The sequence below is a fragment of the Actinia tenebrosa genome, unplaced genomic scaffold, assembly GCF_029948245.1.
Source record: "Actinia tenebrosa isolate PJP-AT-01 unplaced genomic scaffold, QUT_ActTen_1.0 PGA_scaffold3__52_contigs__length_22856419, whole genome shotgun sequence".
Lineage (NCBI taxonomy): Eukaryota > Metazoa > Cnidaria > Anthozoa > Actiniaria > Actiniidae > Actinia > Actinia tenebrosa.
This window is the reverse complement of record NW_028292580.1, coordinates 14,213,531-14,227,533: the sequence shown is the minus strand read 5'-3', so window position 1 is coordinate 14,227,533 and position 14,003 is coordinate 14,213,531. Positions and strand designations below refer to the sequence as shown.

The 14,003-nt window shown below is 36.7% G+C and overlaps 3 protein-coding genes and 1 long non-coding RNA gene across 4 annotated transcripts; all 4 read left to right on the top strand.

The window, feature by feature from the left end:
• The first annotated feature begins 12 nt into the window (after nt 1-12).
• On the top strand, nt 13-1,573 carry LOC148908719 (uncharacterized). The gene is made up of 2 exons (XR_016120711.1): nt 13-470; nt 1,154-1,573. It is a non-coding gene; the product is annotated as an uncharacterized LOC148908719 (long non-coding RNA).
• Nucleotides 1,574-5,058: 3,485 nt separating this feature from the next.
• LOC116295262 (uncharacterized) lies at nt 5,059-5,906 on the top strand. Its single transcript, XM_031703034.2, has one exon. The coding sequence runs from the start codon at nt 5,059-5,061 to the stop codon at nt 5,839-5,841; it is 783 nt and encodes a 260-aa protein (XP_031558894.1). The 3' UTR covers nt 5,842-5,906.
• Nucleotides 5,907-7,100: 1,194 nt separating this feature from the next.
• LOC116295261 (uncharacterized) lies at nt 7,101-8,345 on the top strand. Its single transcript, XM_031703033.2, has one exon. It carries the CDS (start codon nt 7,213-7,215, stop codon nt 8,002-8,004), a length of 792 nt encoding a protein of 263 aa, XP_031558893.1. The 5' UTR covers nt 7,101-7,212; the 3' UTR covers nt 8,005-8,345.
• A 528-nt stretch (nt 8,346-8,873) lies between these two features.
• Nucleotides 8,874-10,178, top strand: LOC116295284 (uncharacterized). Its single transcript, XM_031703065.2, has one exon. It carries the CDS (start codon nt 8,933-8,935, stop codon nt 9,866-9,868), a length of 936 nt encoding a protein of 311 aa, XP_031558925.1. The 5' UTR covers nt 8,874-8,932; the 3' UTR covers nt 9,869-10,178.
• The last annotated feature ends 3,825 nt before the right edge of the window (nt 10,179-14,003 follow it).

The following is a 14,003-nucleotide window of genomic DNA, read 5'->3' as shown; positions in this document are numbered from 1 at the left end:
TATGACGTCACGTCGCGGTTCAGCGATTTCACAATGGCGGCCAAGAGGGAAGAGTAAACGCTCGTGTTTATCTTCCCGTTTTTCCCCAAAAAATCTCAAAGATATTGCTTTATGAACCAGTCATATGGGTAAAGGAGTCCTTCGAAAATGTTTTTTCACTTACTTTGATGCTTTTAACAAAAAAGATCTTTAGTTATTGAATTTTTCTTTGCGAAGTACCTTTCCAAGAGCCACTCGAAAAAAGACGACACACAAGAATATTTTAAGACCTTGATGACTTAAAGATTTGATCTATGGCATCACAAAAGGAGGTTAAGGAACCTAGGTATTCATCTTTGTATTTGCGGAGTTTCGTGAAGAAACCTTTTGCACAACTGCTCATCTATCTGTTTGAAGTTGGAAAAACGTTCCCTTGGGTTTGACACCATGTTTTGCACAAATCATAAGTCAACAAGGCAGACTTGCAAAAGGTAAATATGTGAATAATTAACTCGATAAGAGTGAATCAAAAAATCAAAAGTCATCAAATTTGAAATTAACTATTTACATAAATAATAAACTACCCCAGAGTAGAGTACAACACTATAAATGTGTAACATAAATACCACTAAATACTGTTAAATTATTATTGTTTTCTATTGTTTAATTAGCACTATTTACTACTAAATAGTGCAAAGTGTTGCACACTTTTAGTGTTTGTACTCTATCTGTAGATAATATTTTGCCACCTTATTCTAAACACACAAAAGTCGTACAGTAAAGCTTGTATTATCCATGTAGTACTTTCCTATTCCTATCCTAAAATGATTTTAATCCATGAAATATGATCTTTTATTTTTTTCCGGTCCGGTATCCTAAAAAATCGTGCGTTCTGATTGGCTGTTTGAGCGGGCGGTATTTTGTAAGTATCTGCCCGCGCGCGCGGTCCGGTATCCTTTGCCGCTAAACGACAACACAAAACGATTACCAAAACAAGTAAAAAAAATACGGGAAAAAAATAAATAAGTTATTTACCGTCCTATAGTCGGTCCGGATAGGAAAAAACTGTGCCCTCGGTCTTGAACACGGACCTCGGTCCGTATATTCAAGACCTCGGGCACAGTTTTTCCCTATCCGGACCTCCTGGCCGGTAAATAACATATATATATTCCAGGTTGGGCGAGCTCATATTTAATATTGGTTCTTTTTAACTCAAATGTTAAACGGGCGTGTTTCGCGATTAAATATATGAAGTTTAATAAATAGGAAAGGAAAGTGTATTTGAAAGTTGTTGTGGTTGTTTTTCATAATTCGAGCGATTTCTAAGTATCAACGAGTAGATATCAATGTCACTGAAATTTTCCTGTGATGCATAATGTTTTTATAATCTCTACGATTGCTGCACAAGTTGTTATATCAGGACCAGGGTGTTATGTCAGGGCTCCCACTTAACACTCGGAGATGCAGGCAGAGATGAAAACAACTGAGCAACAAAGACAAACATTATTCATACAAAATAGATGATTCAACCATAAACTATTACTAGATTTAAAATAAGAAGTCAAGCAAATAAAAGGACATGGGGAAAAGACAACATTTTACATGAACATACTGTATGCAGCTTTTCATAAGGGACCGATCGTTTATCATATCCCAGGGGGTTCGGTGGTTTCTTTGCAAAAAAATGAAATGAAAAAATGAAAGCCAAACTGACAGTTGAAATTTAGGATTATTACCTCCCTTCTGTCACTTAGCACTCATAGATAGTTTGTACCTTTTTGGGGGTAAAAATAATTATTTTAGAAGCCATTTTCAACATTTTTGACAAGCATCTCCTCCCAATTCTCTACCCCCCCCCCCCCCCCCCCCCCCCCACAACCCTGGGCATAAGTAGCAGGGCTTAAGATAACGGCTGATCAGTGGTTTGAACCCAGGTGTTGAAGTTTGTTGTGAAGTGTGATCGTTGGGGTGAGTGTAGTTTTGATTATTGCAATTATCATACACACAATTATTATGACCAGGCTTAACATTCAGTATACATTTATAAAAAGTTCATACTAGGAATTAATAGTTCACTGAATACCTCTTCAACTAAGATACAGCAGTCTAAATGTAGAACATAAGGAATAAATGTTCCCACCTCAAAGAGGAAGAAATATACACTAATACTACCATCAAATATTGTGTCATAAAGAATTTGGGAAAAAATAGAAGATTAAATATTATTGGTAACAAATGTACCACTATAGCACACACAAACACACATCTTTGTAACAACAAAAGATATTAAACACATCAGAGACAAGGCAAACTGTCGAATCTTATGAAAATTTGAAGAATCATACTGGAATCTTGTACCAGAACCATGACACAGGATCACCATTACCAGCTGTGTCACTGCACTGGCTTCTTACAGTTTTAAATGACTGCTGCTTACAATAATTGGCACGATTCTTGCTCTTCACTTGCAGTAAAAGATAATTTTTCTTGTGTTTTTTTTGTGGGTCTGTACAGCTTGTCTCTCTTCAGCAATGAGTTATTCTGTATCATAGTGTCTTTTTCAAAAGGAGAGTCCAGAAATGGGACTTTGCATGACCTAAGGAGAGAATTTTGATAAATAAAACAGGTTAAAACATGGTAGAGGATGATTGCCATCATCACCTGTACAATGTGATAGTAGTCTTGAGAAAATAAACCACCAACAGAGTCAAAATACAGGTCATACAAAAGGAAGATATAAATGAAGATCCTCAAAATTGCCATTTTTAAAAGTGAGGTTTCAACTATACAAATATGGATTTCAGTATTTAAATTTCACCTCACTTTGTGGGGTAAAAGATGATTGTTATATTATAAATCAATTTTTCAATATTTAAAAAAAAAATCCAATGAATGTATTTTTAACAACTTGCAATATTTTAAAATCAATTTTTAACATAATTTATTACATCCATTTTGAAATCACAAGCAAATCCTGCAATCTGATTGGTTCCCTGCAGCAGTGATTTCAGCATAAATCGCACGATTTTGAGCTCTAAATTGCACGATTTTGCACATCAACTGATATGAACCAATCACAAGAGAGATGTCATTTTCTAGCCAATTGTATCAAGGAATCCATCTGAGTGTTGGGCCACGGCTCAAAAAAAATTTTCTGAAGAACGATTTTACCGTCAAAAGTCGTAAAAAAAAGACTGAAAAAGCCATAAAAAGGGCTTAAAAAGACCAACTAATCACTTAAAATTGTCAAAAGCATCTTTGTAAAGTAACTGCTTAAGTAAGTTGAAGATATTACAGCGAAAAGCAGTGGAGGAAAATGCAATCGGCATCTTTTGAATGTGACTTCTTGGCGATTGATCGTGGAAAGTGGTTTCCTTTCAATCTGTAAAGCATAACAACACATCGACGAAAATACAGTCATTAAAAGAAGTTTTTCTTAAGAAGAAGATTTTTGCTGAGCTACGTGACTTCTTAAGGACAACCGAAGGACTAAACAACCTTTGATTTTTGCTGTTTTCTCGGCACAAGTGTGATCTTAACATGTTGAACAGAAATCGTAAAAACACAAGCAGTGAGCATTGGCTGTATTCTTCGATTGCACGTTACGTCATCGCGGCCAAGTTGGTACCATTTAACAAAAGATTTCTTATTAGCGTCCATTGTTAACGGCACCACAATGGCCGCCATGCTTTTGTCTTTTAACTCTCTTGGGAATGCTTGCAAACCATCAATGGACAACAGCCAGTTCATTACAACCCTTTTGGGCAGGATTGTTTTGCTATTTAATGTAAGTAAACGATTCTTAATACATGTAATGCCTTTTGGTCCTATATAAATTCATTTTAGTTTTGGATTGAAAGTGTTGGTTTTCAAAATGAGAATCATTGCTCGATCAGTATAAACAAGTTCTCTTGACAGCATGTTTGAATCGACTGCTTGTAGATTGTAAGTCATGTCGGTTTAACTGGAAAAAACGTCTTTTTCAAAAAAGATTTCAAAATGGATATAATAAAGTGGTAATTGAACTTCGTGTCGTGCAATTTTGGTCTGAAATCAAACTTGCAATTACAAATCGCACTCCCGCTACGCGGTCGTGCGATTTTGTAATCGCGCGTTTGATTTCAGACCAAATTGCACTCCACAAAATGAAATGTTTGAAAATATTTTTCAATTAAACTTGATAAATGTCATCAACATTTTTTCGTATAAGCTTAGGTTTTTTTATATAAGTATTTTTTGACAACAATATATAAGCTTACTGTAAAATAAATATAATTTCAGAACAAAAAAATAGATTTTTAACAAAGAAAAAATATGCTTTATTCAAGGTCGAGGAAAGGAGGTCAAAGATACTGAACGCAGATATGATTTATGGTCCCTAACGATAAAGAATAAACCATCTAAATGTTGATTTTGCGACTAAAAAATTTTCAAAAAGTACGACTGGTTTACGAAGGCGAATACGATAAACGAGTTACTGAGTAAATTTTGACACTTAAAAGGATTGATGAGCAGAATGGAAAGACAAGGGAAAACATACTTTAGCTTAGTTAAAAGCCCAACAGCTTAGTATTAAAACGTCCTTGTTTGGGTTTATAAAATGAAGGGAAAGAAGAGAAAAGATTTTTCTAACTACGCGATAACTTTTCTTGCAGGGAAAAAAATGGCGAGAAAACGAAAGGCCAGTAGCTCAAATTATTTATCTTTTCAGAGTTTTAGATCGTTGATATGATAAAAAAAAGTATTGAACTTGATAAGTTAATGAGTAATTATTATGCTTACGTTAAATTAAAGATGTATAAACTTTTAAATCTTTATTTTGACCGCTTTTTGTTTCAAGATTCCCGCCTTTAAAATTACAATTTTATTGTGACATTTTGGAAGAAGCGTCGCGCCAAGATTTGGTTGCTATGTGACGTCACACTGTCATACATGACTGTTTCAGAATTTTATTAAGAAAACCATTTGAGTCATCTCCTCCCTCCTGCTTATAAAAGCTTAACAATAACTAGGCCAGCTTAAGCTTCATATGCTTTTTACTTACTTCTCTGTCGATCAAGTTATACTCAGGACTGAATAATGGTGCATTGCTTGACCGTAGCAGGAAGATTCTTCTTCGTTGCATGCTTCATTACACAGACGACCATGTTTGCCCAGTACCCGAGTGTCTACTTGCACAGCCACTGGTACAATGTGCTAATACTCCTTGCAGTACCTACTTTGGTGGTCTGGTGGCTCCTACTACGAAAAAATAACAAGCAGCTCCAACAGCTGTGGATGGTATGGGGTTGTTATATACTGACCATGATTATCCCAATGGTTGGGTTGATATATGGTGGATTAAGGAAAAAACTGGATGGCAATCACTTCTTTGGGCCAAATGTTCTTATGATGACTACTTGTGGCTCACCTGCCATAGCCCTTCTTCTTCTGTCATCCGCGAATGATACGGCACAAGATAATGTTGCACTGTTTGCAGAGATATGCTGCAATACCATCTTGGATTTATTTGATGATATAGAGCTTCTAGACATGTTGCTATCCCAGAATGAGTCGACATTTCACCTACCATCGTCGTTAGAAGTCAGCATCCTGGTGTGCGTTTGTATCAGCCTGCTGCTGTCTACTCTGGAAATGGCCGAGAAGAAACACGATAGGGATTGTGGTTGCAAGTATCGGAAAAGAATTTATTTTCTGCGACTCCTGCTGCAGATGTTCCTGGTAAACATTGCTCTACTGATTATACGTTTGGTTGTGTGGCTCAAATACAAGCACAATGCGTCGATTTTTATAGCCAAAAATCTGATCGTTATTGTGATGTCCATTATAAACATGACGAGGCTCGGTTCTGATGAAGACTGAAAAGCCGACAGGATTTAAAACTGGGAAACAGAAAAACAAAAATAAATGGTTTGTTTGACTAGTCATTCGTTATTTGTATTTATCTCTACTGTATATCAGTCTTTCTGTTACAGTAACATGGGGCTGGCCCATTTCCGTCGATTCTAGGAATACAGATCGCAGGGTCAATACAGCTACGTATTTCCGTTTACAGTTTTCATTGTTTTTCTTATCAAGGAATTCTTAGTAAGACTCAGTTGAACTTCTTTAAAGTTCGTGCAATTGTGTACAAGAGTGATGGAGAATGATACGAGTAATGCAGTGAATGCATCTGAAAAATAATACTACTGAAACGTATAAACAGAATCAATGAAAACAAAAACAAAATAAAACAAATTTTTATGGAGCAAAATCATGGACGTAATTTTGAGTGGTGTCAGTAAGATCTTTTCTGTAGATGATGGTAAACTGTGTTGATCAACATGGCCAATACTGATATGTGGCCTATGTACGGTTCAAAAAAACGTTGGTCGAGGAAAATATGACAGAAAAATGTGCAGAAAAGTTTGGGAAAATTGGAAAAACACGCATACACGTCGCCTCCACAAATCCCTCACCACCTCACTTTTTGAAATATCTGATACATAAAAGCTATTTCTTTTTTCTTTTTACTTTTGTTGGTGCAAGTGACAAATATAATAGGATGTTCTTGATATCATGGAGAGTCACTCTCCATAAATCAGTTTCTTGGAAATCCAAAAATGCATCACGTCTCGCGATTTTCTTTAATTCAGCCTATCTGCGTACTAACAACGACCCAAAAATATTAAAGCAAATACATTCGCAATTTAAAAAAAATAAAGAACACTGCTGTTGTTTCTGATATAAAAATTCCTTTCTCATTTAGCACGAAGTTTTGAAATTAAATATGCATGAAAAAAAGTATATAAATTAACCTTTTTACTTGGTGTAGTTAGTTAGTTATCAAGGTACTAGAATGTTCTGGACTTGCAGCTTTGCGATGTCACGGAACGATCAAGTCTTCAGATTTTTGTTTATTAAGCTAGAAAATGTACTCCCAATGCATTATGGATGAGGGAAAATCCCTATCATTGATCTTGGACTCTGGGTACGTGATTGGACTAATTACGTAATATACCAACAAATATAAAAATACATTTCTTAGAAATAAAAGTTGAGACCTCGTCCACCAATCATATTACAATCTTTTGTAATGAGCTATTAAAATCTACCAATGACATTTAGTGTGCTTTCCAAGTCGGAGTGTTATAAAACCTCAAGTGACTTCGATAAGTTTAGTTTCCAAGTGACCTCAAGTCGGATCGCTCGGTAATGTATAAAGCTCAAGTGATCCAGTTTTAGTGACTCATCATGGGCTGTTTGACCGGCACAGGAAGATTTGTATTCTTCGTAGCGTTGATCACACAAGCTGTAATGTTTGCCCAGTATCCAAGTATCTACTTTGAGAACAGCTTGTACAATTGCTTAATACTTCTAGTACTACCAACATTGCTAGCCTGGTTCGCTGTTCTAACATGCTGTCATGGAAATGAGCAGCTTCAAAATATGTGGTTCGTATGGGGTGTCTATGTTTTGACCCTTCTAATCCCAATGGTTGGTATCATATACGGTAGATTAAGAGAAAGCCTGGATAGCAATCAGTTCTTTGGGCCAAATATTCTGTTGATGACCACTTGTGGCTCGCCTGCAATAGCTCTTCTTCTTCTGACAACTGCTAAAGGTACAGCGACACATGAAGAAAACATTGAATTGTTCACACAGCTCTGCGGTAACGTAGTCTTGGATTTATTTGATTATATAGAAATTCTAGACATATTGCTTTCTCAAAATGAGAATTTCCATCTTTCATCTGCGTTACAAGTTTGCATTGTCGTGTTTGTTTGCATCAGTTTGGTGTTGTCCACCTTGGAAATGGCTGAGATGAAATGTGAAACGGCCTCATATGTAAATGAAATCGTGATTCGCAAGAAAACGTATCTCCTTCGACTGATTTTGCAAATGTTTCTGGTAAACATTGCCCTGCTTGTTATTCGATTGATAGTGTGGTTCAAGTACAAACATAACGCATCGATTTTTATTGCCAAAAACGTTATCATTATTATGATGTCGATAATAGGTCTAGTGAGGTTTTTTGCTCAATGACTGTGACAGGTAAAAAGACTAAAAAGAACTGTCTTAAATCGCATTGCTGATAGCTAATTAGATTACAGTGATCACCAGTGATCTCAATATTGGACATAAAAAATGTAAACGAAGGACAATATTCCACCGACAAAATACACATAAAGATTACTGTAATTATGATCTCTCTTGCTTGTCTTGCTTATGTGAAATCGGAAATTGCTTTATTTACTGATGCATGTATGTTATATACCGCGTACACTCCAATAATCTTCAAGCTTTCTAATCCTGCAATGTAAATAATATTATTCTTAGTCGTAGGCATTTCCTATTAAAACAGTTCGTCAGCGTTGCTTTATAAATGTGTCCTTAATTTATATTCTTCCAAGATGCATACCGTGATGTAATACTATGTGATCCAGTTATTTAAAAACCCATTGCCACTTACCGTGATGCATCACAATTTGTTTACATTTTGAATTGTGTCACCACTGAAAAAACAATTCCAACCTTTTGAATAAACTCTTAAAAAAATGTAAAAGAATCATTATTGTGCCTTAGTGCTATGTCGGAAAAGGATTTAATATTAAGTAATTATTCAATATATGAATCTTTGAATTTCATGGACCACAAAATTCATATGTGACCGCGGTGCATCACGGTAAGTGGCAATGGGTCTTTAAAGGGGGTTTAATTTGGGATATGACGTATCCCTGAAATTAACCAATGAAATGTCATTATTGAGCCTTATAAAAACCTCTGCACACCTCTAACTGAAGGGGGTTTCTTAGAAATCTATTTTTAATTTGGGATATGACGCGTATTCCTGAAATTAACCAATGAGATGTCATTATTGAGCCTTATAAATACCTCTGCACACGCATTTACAGACAAACGTCAGTCCCACGTCCTTGGAACAACAGCACTAAACAAGAACGGAACTACGAAGATGACTGAAAACAAAGCAGGCAAGAAAGAGAAGGTATTGAGATGGACGCATGGCATCGGGAAATTGCTTTTTATCATACTGGTATTCGTACAGGCCATTGCACTTGCTAGATATCCAAGCATCTATTGGAAAAACGAATGGGGTAACATAATGCTGATTGTGATGCTACCAAGTTTGATAGTATGGTACCAACACAAAAAGAAGACACATGAGCAACAGATAGATCAGTTATGGAAGGTATGGCTGGCCTATGTTATTCCTCTAACGGTAATGATTAGCGTAATATTTGGAGGCTTGAGGTCAAAACTTGACAAGACTCACTTTTTTGGACCCAACATTCTGAGGATGACCATGTGTATCACTCCTGGAATTGCTTTACTTCTCTTTATAACTACTTCAAAGGCAAGAAAACACTATAGTGAACTTGTAGTAGAGTTGTGTGGGAATGTCGCTGTAGACTTGTTTGATTACGTGGAAGTTCTAACGGCTCTTCTCCCCCAAAGTGGGTCAGTTTATCTTTCTGATGCCATCGCTGGCACCACAATAGCATTAGTTCTTGTCAGTCTTTTACTCTCTGTCCTGGAAATAAGCGAGAACAAGCTTCAAGAAGGTAAAATCGAAAAAAATGAAAAACTGTACCTCTGGCGATTGATTCTGAAAATACCAGTCAACCTCACGCTTCTCATCATTCGGCTGGTTGTGTGGTTAAAACTCAAACACGATGCTTCTATCTTCATTGCGAAGAATATGATCATTATTTTGATTATGATTTACAATATTGTGCTGTACTTCTTGGACAAAAAAGAAAACAAAAAAGGAAGAGTCGAGAGCAACACTGGACATGGACAGTTTCACCAAACAGAAAGCCTTGGGAACGGAACTGCCAAATCCAAGAGCCAAGACTATTACAGCCAAGAACATTGTTTGATAAAGTAGAAGCACATCTGGTGGCATTATTTCTTGGAACTTTAAATTGGTTATCAAATACGGTTTAGCTGGCTGTCCGTGTAAAATTCATGCATGTGTAGGATTAAAACAACGAACTGAAAAAAGATCTTACACACCAAGATTATAGAACATTTTGTCGTAACTAAAGTAAAGGTGCTCTTTTTGTTTATTTTGTGGCCGCTATTTTGGAGAATCGTCTATTCACTAACAGGTTCCAAGAAATCCTGTTAATATATACCTAATTGATTTACTTCTCAGTTGTAATAGATGTTGTTAAATAAAATCATGATAAACTTTAGTAATACAATTTATTAGTTGTCAAAATTCTATCGTGGTTTGATAATGAAATTAGTTTTATTCATTTCACTTTTTGACAAAAACTGAACGTGAGCAAAACTAAAGAACAGTCATCCATAAAGGCTACGTCAATAAAGTGTTCATTGGCTTAGAACCGAGAAATACAAACCAATTATGTAAATTGATTCAAACCTAAGTCACAACTGTTCAACCATCCTCCACAGTGCAGTCAAAGACGGCAGGAATTCTGGGGAAGACTCCACCATGGGGAATACCCTACCTGTCGGTCGAGGGAAATTTCCCTTGGCAGAAACAAATGGACCCTGGGGGCTTATAAACTAGCGCTAGCGATTATTAATTTCTCGTTCAACTTTGAACCCAGGCCGTAAAACGAGTTGGATATTCGGTGCTAATTTGCTGCTTGGGAACTAGGCAAAGCATAATAGCCAACTTTTGATATTCTGGTTGAATGATCAAGCACAAAACAATCTGAGTCGAGGCTCAGGGGTAACCAAAGCGTATCGTAATTATTCGACTGGTCTTGTAGATAAACTAAAAGTACGACGAATCGATTTTCATCGCTAAAAATTCAATGAATATTTTGATTTCTTTTTTGGAAATTCTAAAAGTGAACAACTGTTGTGAATGCAAAGTTGAAGATGACCGGGCACTGTTCCAGGAATTTTTGGCTGGTTTTGAGAACAACAATCGACGGGTCTTTTTGGAACTTGGCAACGAAATGCACAAGCACTAGCAATTACCGAGGAGAAATTATTATCTGTAGGCTCCGTCCACACGTGTCCGCAAATTTGTGTATCCGTATCCGGAAATTTTCGAAAACGGTCTCCAGAGTGGAAATTTTCGAATACGCTCCGAATACGGAAGGAAGGAAGGAAGGAAGGAAGGAAGGAAGGAAGGAAGGAAGGAAGCTTCTTTATTTTACCACGGTAAAAACATCAGTCGATTGCCTAAAAATATTTAAAAGTAAAGATTTACGAATAAAAAGCTAGTTACTGTTTTACATGTTTGCCGTGGAGCCCTTAGTTACAACTTTTCTTACTGTATAGACTATCAATTTCCGTTTTAAATTTTCGTATTGACATGACCTCTTTTATATTTAATGGTAGGTCATTCCACAATTTTGCCCCACTATAACTGAATGATCGTTTTAGATATTCAGTGTGTGGCTTAGGTATTGACAGTTTTTTATCATGATTTCGAAGGTTGTATTTAGTATGGTAGTCGGAGAAAAGGTTTTGTAAGTAAACTGGTGTACGTTCCTGCATCGTTTTAAACATTAGTAGGGCTTTTTGTTTTTTACGACGAATTGCAAGTGTATCCCAGTTTAATTGGTCAAGGAGATGGCTAGATCTTATGTCATAGTTAGATCTTGTGATAACTCTAGCCGCTCGATTTTGACGCTTTTGTAGTTGAACACATAGTTTATCACTTAATCCATCCCAAACTGCACTACAATAGTCCAGTTTGGGTAGAATCAAGGCTTCGTAGATTTGGATGGCACTATCGGTCGAAATGAATGGGCGAACACGTTTTAGAGCTCCTATACTTGATGAGATTTTCTTCGAAATGTCGTTAACATGTTCTGACCAATTAAGGTTTTTATCAATAGTGACACCCAAAGATTTGGTGTGATCAACTTGTTTAACGCTAGTTCCATTAATCGCAATATTAATAGTGGAATCGCATTGCGCTGTGAACTTTTGGCGGGACCCAATAATCATAAATTCCGTTTTCGCTACATTCAAGCTTAGCTTATTTGCTAACAACCACTGATGTATATTAGTGAGTTCAGTGTTGATGCTTGGTTCCAAGTCTCCTACATTTTTACCATGAACGCTGATGCTGGTATCATCAGCAAACATTCTTGTTATGGCTTGCGCCAAACAATTTGGTAAGTCATTAATATACAGGAGAAATAAAAGTGGGCCTAAATTACTGCCTTGTGGTACGCCGCAGCTCACAGTACAAGGCTCAGACAGACTTCCGTTAACACTGCACAGCTGAGACCTCGTCAGTAAATAAGAACGGAACCACTTGAGTGAGCCTTCATCTACACCATAATTCGATAGTTTGGACAAAAGAATTTCATGATCTATGGTGTCGAAGGCTTTTTGGAGGTCTATGAAGATAACTCCGTTAAGTAGTCCCTTGTCTATATTAACTGACCATTCGTTCGTTGCTTCGAGCAACGCGGTGACAGTGCTGTGCAGGGAACGAAAGCCTGACTGGCATTCCGTCAATAACTGGTTTTCATTCAAATAATCGTATAGTTGATCATAAACGATCTTCTCAAATATCTTTGAAGCAGTGGGAATGACCGAGATTGGGCGATAATTGTTTAGGTCAGTTTTCTCCCCTTTTTTAAATATAGGCGTTACTTTCGCTATTTTCCACTCCCTAGGAAAAATGCCCATTTTAATAGATTGTCGAAAAATCACAGTGAGAGATGGTCCCACTATAGAAGCGGACATTTTTAGCAATTTGTTGGGTATGTTATCCAAGCCTGCAGCTTTCTTTTCCTTTATACTTCCTAACAAATCGCAAACAGTTTGCTCACTTGGAGGTTGGATAGAGAAAGTTTTACCGGTTGCAGGTTTCAGAAATGATTCAAATTTAATGTCAGATGGAGGTAATTTGTTGGCTAGAGTCTGACCTATACTTGTGAAATGTTCATTGAAAATCTCGGCCATCTCACTTGGTGAGGTTACTGATTTATTGGCAACTTTAATTTCGGAAACGCCGGAAAATTTGCTAGCCTTTCGAGCACTTAGATCATTAAGGAGCTGCCATGTTTTCCGAGGATCAGATTTATTTAGGGCTAAATTTTCCGTAAAGTATTTTTTCTTCGCTAATCTAATTTCGTTATTAATCCTGTTTCTCGATTCTTTGTATTTTTTCCAAAATAGGTCACTGTCAGTGGAGATTGCTTTCCTTTTCAATTGGTCACGTGACCGCATTTTCTGTATTAGCTCCGTTGTGATCCATGGTGAGTTTTTCCTTCCCACACGCTTGTGGCGAACAGGCAGGTGGGAATCAATACACTTGGTTAGCAAGGTTTTCCAGTGAATCCACATATCATTCGGATCATCGTAAGACTTAATGTCTGACCATGGCAGTTGTTTGAGATCACTCAAAAATTTGTCTTGATCGAAATTTCTGAAGTTACGTACCTCAATTTTGCGAGCCTTTGACGGCTCGTAATGAATTTTTCTCGTCATGAATACTAAAGAGTGATCACTGATGCCAAGATGATACACACCTGACTTACTAATTTTGTCGGGAGTGTTTGTCACACATAAGTCAATTAATGATTTAGTGTTATGCGTTACACGTGTTGGCTCATTTACTAACTGATAAAGCCCATAGATATCCAAAATATCGATTAAATTAGATGAAGCTAGGTTCGTTCTCGTTAGTTCTAAGAGATCGCAATTTATATCACCTAACAAATAATAATCGAGATTTGTCTTGTCAATGCTATCTATGAGCTTTTCAAATGTCGTGAATAACTCGAGGGGTGAGTTGGGAGGGCGATACCAAGTACTAACTAAGAATGATTTTGATCGTGGCTTAAAGATTTCTATAGTGATGAGTTCTAAGATCCCATCATCAAAGTCTTCGCGTCTTTGATAACTCAGGTTGTTTCTCATGTAAATACATACGCCTCCTCCGTTTCTACCATTCTGAGATCGATCTTTTCTGACAATATCGAAACCCTCTATATGTAACTCAGAATCCATAATGGTAGAGTCTAATTTAGTTTCATTGATTGCCAGGATATCAATTTCGGGAGATGCGGCGAGAA